General features: G+C 28.1%; 1 protein-coding gene across 5 annotated transcripts; it reads right to left on the bottom strand.

Moving 5' to 3' along the window:
* Positions 1-2379: 2379 nt before the first annotated feature.
* Positions 2380-8154, bottom strand: LOC117224249 (monocyte to macrophage differentiation factor). 5 transcript variants are annotated; one of them, XM_076525880.1, is made up of 6 exons: positions 8015-8153; positions 7194-7900; positions 6518-6730; positions 4373-4618; positions 4055-4307; positions 2380-3979 (listed from the first exon to the last, which is right to left on the bottom strand). In XM_076525880.1, the coding sequence occupies exons 4-6, from the start codon at positions 4606-4608 to the stop codon at positions 3725-3727; spliced, it is 744 nt and encodes a 247-aa protein (XP_076381995.1). In that variant the 5' UTR covers positions 4609-4618; positions 6518-6730; positions 7194-7900; positions 8015-8153; the 3' UTR covers positions 2380-3724. The 5 variants fall into 5 exon arrangements, with proteins under 5 accessions (XP_076381995.1, XP_076381996.1, XP_076381997.1 ...); XM_076525881.1 differs by having other exon boundaries at positions 6518-6644; XM_076525882.1 differs by having other exon boundaries at positions 6518-6641.
* Positions 8155-8211: the final 57 nt, after the last annotated feature.

Raw genomic sequence — 8211 nt, 5'->3', positions numbered from 1 at the left:
AATCTAATTTTTCTCGAAAACGGAACCTCCAATGAAAAAAATATCTTTCTGCATGTTTGTCTTACTTTTGTTACCACCTTATATATATCTGTTAATTTGCCATACTTATATGTTTCCTATTTTATTGTTAATATAATCTGTCTGTAGTAATCCATCCGTCCCTTTATCAAAGTTGTGCCAAGTTCGTCTTGCGTTTTTTTTAAATAGAACGCTATATTTTTGCTTTATGACATGACCTGTATATATATATATATATATATTTTATTATATTATATATTATATTATTTATATATAATATAATATTGTTCCCAATGATTCCAGTTGACACGTTGGAGGTGGAACGTCTTCGATTGAATCTTTCCATCATTGCATGGTGATCTCTGTAAGCCCAAATTTTGGTATTTGGTCGATTCAAGATATTATTGCTTGAAGAATTGTTTTTTTATCCGAGAACAGTAAACGTTCCAGGAAACGTAGATCGTGTTGTAACTTTTACACATTGAACGGTAAAAATGCTATCGATCAATGTAATTGTTCAAACACAGAGCTTACACGTGTCAAATTCAACAAGGTCACGGACCCCTGCGAATTATTTGTCGAGTCAGATTCCCACTCGTTGAGCAGTAACTACGATATATGTATTCCGTGAGCTTATTAATAGGAATACACGAGCCAGTGCAATAACTTCATCTCCTTTACATTGATGCAGGGTCGACGTATTAATATTAATTCTGATACCAATTTCAACTCTTGATCGTCAAATTGCAGATCCAATGGTTGAAATACGCGTCGCTGTGGAATTTCTTCTGGATATAGCAGTCTCTCATTGTTTCTCACTGTGTTTCCATATATTTGACGCGTTAATCCATAATTATCAGCTGCTCCGTCATTACCATGCTGTTCACTAATATAAATATATTAATATAATATAATATAATATAATATATTAATATAAATATATTATATATATATATATATATATATATATATATATATATAATATATTAATATAAATATATTATATATATATTCATAAATATAAATATCTGCGGAATAAAATAGTTATAGGCAAAATGTCAAGGTAATCTTCATAATCGCATAACAATTTAAGAAGTGGTGCCTCGCACTGTGTAATATTTTTAAAATTAAACTTTTATCTTTCATGGACATATAGTACCGATTGTTTCATCTTCATATTTGTCATACTGCCCGAATTGTGATTAAAAAAAAAAAAGTATGCCCCAAACTTTTGATCTTAATAGCTCAACAAGTTTGTGCATCGACTTCTACGAGTCTACAAAAATCCAAAGACGTGCGTTTCAATGTCCATGTACTGGATCGGTCCATGAGCTGGTGCGGTTTTAATTTCGATTTAAATTTTTCGCACAATAATTGCCATTTTAATTAATTTAAATTAAATTAATTTTTTGAAAACTACGGAGCGTCGAGTCAACAAGTTTGGCTGAACGATTAAATCGTAAATGTTTGAATTCTTGTTAACTTGACACTCTATAGTTTTTAAATTCATAATAAAATAATTACCGTAATTCACGGCAATGGTGGTCGCTACTCTATCAGTCTACCTCGGTTTCATTCAATTTGTTGATTAGTCAGGGAAAGGTGCGGACGCGAGGGACGCCCCTATGTTGCAGGCAAACGGTCACATTGCTACTTGTTGCTGCTCACATTATTCGACCGCGATTCACGACTCGTTCTTTGATTCGTGAGCAATCGAACATGTCAGAGCATGTTTTACAATTTCGTGCCTGATTTAATCTTTTATTATTTCTAGATTTCTTTAGTTTCATCAAATATTTACAAAAGAACTAGTACTTACTTATATATATTTTAAAACAACGAAACAAGCTTTCTTTTTTTACATGACATTATAAATGTCATAGAAAGAAGTATAAAATGCTATATACTTCTATCAGAAATGATAATGAATGCAAGAAATATTATAATATACACAGAAAACATGTATGCAATGCACATATATTATTGCAGAAAATAAAATTTATTGTATAGATTGTAGAGAGACAAAATAAATGAAAATTTGTTATAGTATTTCCGTTGATCGGTTGTATTATTGTCTGAACCGTTAGTATACATATGTACATATTGCAATCGTTAGACTATAGTTGTTCTGAAAGCATATTCAGAGACTAAGCTACTCATACTTATGTGTATGGTTGAATATTAGTCGTCCAGATACGCATGCAATATAAACATAAAACAAAGTCTATGATGTACTAAATTGTCTAGCAATATTTGTATTCATTTACAATATTTATAATCTACTTTTAATGTACAAGGAAATTATATGTACTAAGAATATTATTATGTGAAACATGTATAGAGAAAATAAGGAGATACTAATACTTTGAATATCGTCTTTATATTAATTCTGATACAATTACCTGACTATTACATTTTATTATATATGTATAAGTGTCAAAAATAAGTAGCTGCAGTTATAGTCCTCTTATGAAATTAAAAATGGGTATTACTATAAAAACATTTATTATCTCCTTTCTGCACTGTATAGAAATTGTATAATCTTCATCTAAATACAAAATTTGGCACAGTATACTTGCAAGTACAAGAATAATATAAACTTTATTAGTAGTCCAATGTAATCAGTCAATTTAGCTTGCTACTTACTTTTTGTTTTACAGATTGAATATTTACTAGTTTACAATAATACATATATATTTGCATACAAAAAGTCATAGAATACTAAAAAACTTATTGGAGGTTTTCTATAAAATAATTGTTATACACTGGTACTTGTATTAATACACATATGGTATATATGTTTTAATAGTTAAGCACTGCTAAATAGTGCTGCCTTTTCATACTAATTTAAATCCATGCTGTCAATTTTTTAAATATATAAATATATACCACAATTCAAATTTACTAACATCTTTAGTAACATTTTAATAAACATCCACAATTTGTGAATGTAATTTTCATTCTCTAATTCAGGTACTTATCATAATTACTTTCCAAGTATATTTACATATTGCACAGAAACTACAGTATTCCCTCTGTAACGTGGCTTTTCCAATTCTGCCAAAATATCTTATGATAGAATCATTGCGAATCGCAAAGTGACAGCGAAAAATCAGTCAATTGGAGCAAAGGCAAAATGACTTTCACTATTCTAAGCATCTTACATTCTCTCGAGTCGCGCGACGTTGCAGAAAAAATACTGAACAATTTTCCTTTAACATCTTGTTATCATCACTGTCTTAGATCGTATCCAGTAGTTCTTCTCTTTGTCTCTCATCTAGCAATATATCCAAGTTGCCAACCAATAGGAATTAGTGTTTATTATTATTCGATAGCAATTTATTGACTTGCCTGAATCATGGAATGCCAACAAGGGAAAACTGTATGTACTGCTTGTCCCCGAGAAAATGGCACAGATGTTGACAGTGGGATGCAGGGGACTCTACTCTTAGGTATAATCTGTATATGGTAAATAGATGGAATTTCTCTGTGTCATCTTCTCGTGAATATGGTACACATTCTTAATATACATGTACACTTACACAAATTGCTATTCATAAAAGTACCTATCAATTGAATCTAATTCTTAAAAGAAAGTCCTTTGGACACAGCAATCAAAATACAATCTTCAATAAAATTTGTACCCTAAAGATCCTAATTTTCCAGGTTTTCAATTTATAGAAGAATAATATTTTGTTTTGCATTTTCATAATTCATCAATATGAGAATTCATTAACTCAGGTAAAGATGGTACACCTGCTGCTACATAAATATCTGGAGAACCAGTTGTAGGGAAAACATGACACAATATTGCATAATAATGAAATCCAGCTGCTGCAGCAACAAAAAGGTGCCAAATAGCATGCGCACAGGGTATGAGACCATCAGATTTAAAAAATACCAGGCCAGTAACATAGATAAGTCCTCCCATTTTTAGCTCAGTAATGTTATAGTAATTATACTGCAATCATTAAATACAGACTTTCAATAATTTATAACTATTTCATTTTGTAAATATTTATCATTATGTACTTACAACATTAATAATTGCAATGCTAGGACCAACTCCTATAATTAAATAAAAAACTGTTTCTAACATTTTATATCGTTCATGGAAGATCTGTTGATAAAGTATTCCTATTATTGCCATAATCCAAATAGCATAACGCATTGTAAACAACAGTTCATCATGAGGGAAATGGTCTACATTCAACCAAGGAAAATAACTAGCAGCAATAAAAATGTAAATCATAGCACGATCACAACGGTGTAGCGCATCTTTAAGTCGCCTGCAATATAACTTACTGTAGCACTTCTGTTTATATAATAATTACATTGTATGACTTTTTTGTACCTGTTATAATTGCAGTAATGCACACTATGAAAAAAAGTTGATACTGCAAAAACAAGAATTAAAGATGTACCATAAACATAAGCTGATACAAATTGTGTCAATGTTATAGATCGACGGATAAGTTCTAAACATCCCATAACAGATGGTACAATCCATATTCCATGAGTAGCCACATTTGCTACATGCTCTATGGTTGTAGGATTGTATGCTTCATTTATACATGCTCGAGGATTCATCCATTCTATTCTGTAAAGACATATGAATATTATTGTGTACAACTTATCTTTAATATTTCTTTCTAGATTCAAAATATTGGTCAAATCAATTTCTCAAGAATTACCTATAAATTAAATGATATAAACTAATGTATATTAGTTTATTTAATATTATTAAAAATATTATAATTACTAAATCAATAAATATACTGAAATTATAAATAGACCACTACTCAGTTAGCTAGAATAAAATCTAGACTATTATACTGCAGTTACATTTTTTAAAAGTATATTTTTATACAATCTCATAGATCTGAATTTTTAGTACATATTTAACTCTTTGAACTCTCTCTTGAATGGCAATTCAAAGATGCTATTAAAAATTACAATACCATTATCCAAAATAATTTTGACATTACTAAATAGCTTCAAGTGCAAAGGGTTAATAACATATTTGAGAAAACATGAGAAGTATGGACATATGTATTTTACTGATATTAACACCCCCGTATACGTGGCTTAATTGAAAATTTTTAGTATATGTGATGTCAATAAAGAAAATGTCTACATATGAAATAATTGAGGAATACTAGATATTACATTAACAACGCACAGAAGTAATTTAAACTTTATAAACTTGAAATTTAATACTAACCATGATCTTCTGTAGAAGAGCTTCGAAGTTTTAAAATAAAAATCATGAAAGTTTAATATGTCAGAAATTGTGACATAGTAAGTATTAAATCACTAACCCAATGTATAAACAGCATAAAATACACAGAAATAAGTACAGCTATTCAATATTAGAAAAATAAGAAAATATTCAGTTGTGTTGACGTAAGCTAACACATGGTGCTATGATCATCTATATTTTTTTTAAGAAGTTACAGTAAGTAAATCAAAACTTATTTATTAAATGCTTAAATTATTATAAATACTCTGATTAGTAAAAATATTTTTTATTACGAATTTATATAAAATCATGTTCTTCAACTTTTATAGTGGTACAAAATGTTGCAGTTACATTTTTTATAAAGAAAGAAAATAAAATATAAACCAATCGCAAAAAATGTTGTAATTATATGACACATTGACCATCAGATCATTTTACTGTACTCACTTATTGAGTACAATAATTGATATATTAATACAACATACTTAAATGTAGTAATATCATTCTCTTCAAATAAGATATTTAAGTAACATGAAAAAGATTTTTCAATGAGTGACATTTACAAACATCTTTTACAATTAGTTGTGGTGGATATACACATTCCCATTTGTCTTGATTGACAAATTTTTTCAATTAATTTAAATCAAACTACAGACTAATATGTTTAAATTAATCAAAGTATTGCTAAATTACAGTTTATAAAATAAAATTTAGTTTAAGAAAATAATTTTATTCATAAAGTATTAGAAACTAAATTGCAATTACAAATGTGTAAGTACATGAAACGCTATAAATGTAAAAGATAATTCTTTTTAAACAAATCAAAAAAATTATGAGAAATCTAGAAAAGAGCCATTCACTATGGTAAATAACATTATTGTAATAACTATAGATAATAAAAAATAGTGTCTGTATATGTCATAATACATTAATGAAATAAACTGAAGCAAGTTATGAGAGAAATTTGGTAATAGATTCAACAAAAAGTATGTTTATGTTTTATGATAATTTACCATATAATATGGCAAATCTATTCTTTTAAAAACATAGTATGTCACTCATTGTTAACATATTTATAGAGTTCTTTGTAACTTTTATTTATTTTCTCTTAGTTTTTGACATATACGTATTTGTAAACGTGTAACAAAATAATAAATATCTAAAATGGAATTATATTTCCTAAATTACATACACATACATTAGATCTTAGATTAAACTTTACAGAAACTTTTATATGCACATGCGTACAATACCTACTTGTTAATTTACATTCGTTGATAACATTCCATATGTTCCAAAATAGTGTAAATATTGAATAGTTCAATGTCCATATAACTTGGATGTTCCATGGATAATATTATTTGATGAGATTACCCACACACTTCTCCAGTTATAAGTAAAACACCAATATGCATTCCATTTAAATACACCCAATTAAAATACCCAAATACATGCAATCTTTTAATTCTACTAATAAATAAGACAAAATTGAAAGATACATACACAAGAAATTCATATAAATATAATTCAAATAAAGATAGATACAACAAGTAATGCATAGTTTTAAGTTTATTGCATAAGTATGTATTTTGAAGAGGTATTTAGCTTGTTAAATTGGATAAGGGACTTAACTTTTAAGGTTTCATACAGATATACAAAAGTAATCAAATGAAAGATAACATGCTGCACCGAAAATTCAATGTTATTTGATAGAGCACTTTACAATGTTGAAAGTGAAATATAGATTATAGTTCATAACTACAAATGTAAATACCATGCAAAGATTAAATGTTATTGAACAATAATTCAAAAAATTTGTATGTTAATTTAGACAGCCATTGTTATCATAACTAAATCAGTCAAGCAAGTTAATATACAATCAAAGATGAGCAAATGAAATGTTTGTTATTTACTATTTGTTATTATATCTTACTCTTTAATGCGTTGAACTTGTAAAAAATTTTTTATTGCCGCAAAAAGTTGAGGAAAACTAGATGTATCCATGTCGATTTTCGGAAGATCAACAAATTTTACTACACAAGATGTCAATTTCACCCATCAGTTTGAGTATTAAAATAAAATATTTATTAATTTAACAACTATTCGGTGGTATTTGTTTACGTCAAAACCTGTACAGATAACTTATATCCATAAAGTTTCAACTAAATAACAATATCTTTTTTTGTTTCATTTTAAATAATTTACTTATTCATCTTTAACACTCTCGTTACGGGTGTCGCGGAACTACTGAACACAGTAGATACTGAAAGCTCTCATATCACTATCCACAAGGCCGACAAGATCGCGAAACCATATACATGTACGCAAGTATGTACAACTACCATACATATGTATATATGTATACAGTACATATGTAGATAGTCGTCGGTACATGGACCTTATTATGAAAAATAAACAATCTTTTATATTTAAGCTTATTTTTATATCAGTGCGTTTAAATCGTAATTAGAAGTTTAAATACATCGTGTATGATTATAGTAAAAATAATTCTATACTAGACTGTAAAATTAACTATTTAGTTTTATTATACTTATTCACAGGTTATTGTTGTGTTAAAATAAATTGTACTAAATGACAAATACTTGAAGTTTTATGTAATCAAATATTAACTTCATAAACCTGAAATAAACATGGTATAAATATAATAAAAAAATGATATGTACGTATATATTTTGATAAAAATGCTGAAATGTAATAGAATATTATTTGGTTATGTGAATTCAGAGTACATACGTATAATGTAAAAATCTCCCGCTGAGTTGTCACGACAACAAAATATCTGAAACAAGATTCAGTGTTTTCGCGTTTCAAGTTTCATCGTTCCGCGAGTTCAGCTACATACAACTGTCAGCTGTTCAATATATGAAATGATGTTAGTGTACAGCAGTATGTATGTATGTGTGTACATATATACATGGATATAGTAACTT

The sequence above is a fragment of the Megalopta genalis genome, chromosome 13 (assembly GCF_051020955.1).
Source record: "Megalopta genalis isolate 19385.01 chromosome 13, iyMegGena1_principal, whole genome shotgun sequence".
In the NCBI taxonomy this organism is placed as follows: Eukaryota; Metazoa; Arthropoda; class Insecta; order Hymenoptera; family Halictidae; genus Megalopta; species Megalopta genalis.
The sequence above is the reverse complement of the archived record's forward strand: the minus strand, read 5'-3'. Positions and strand labels throughout refer to the sequence as shown.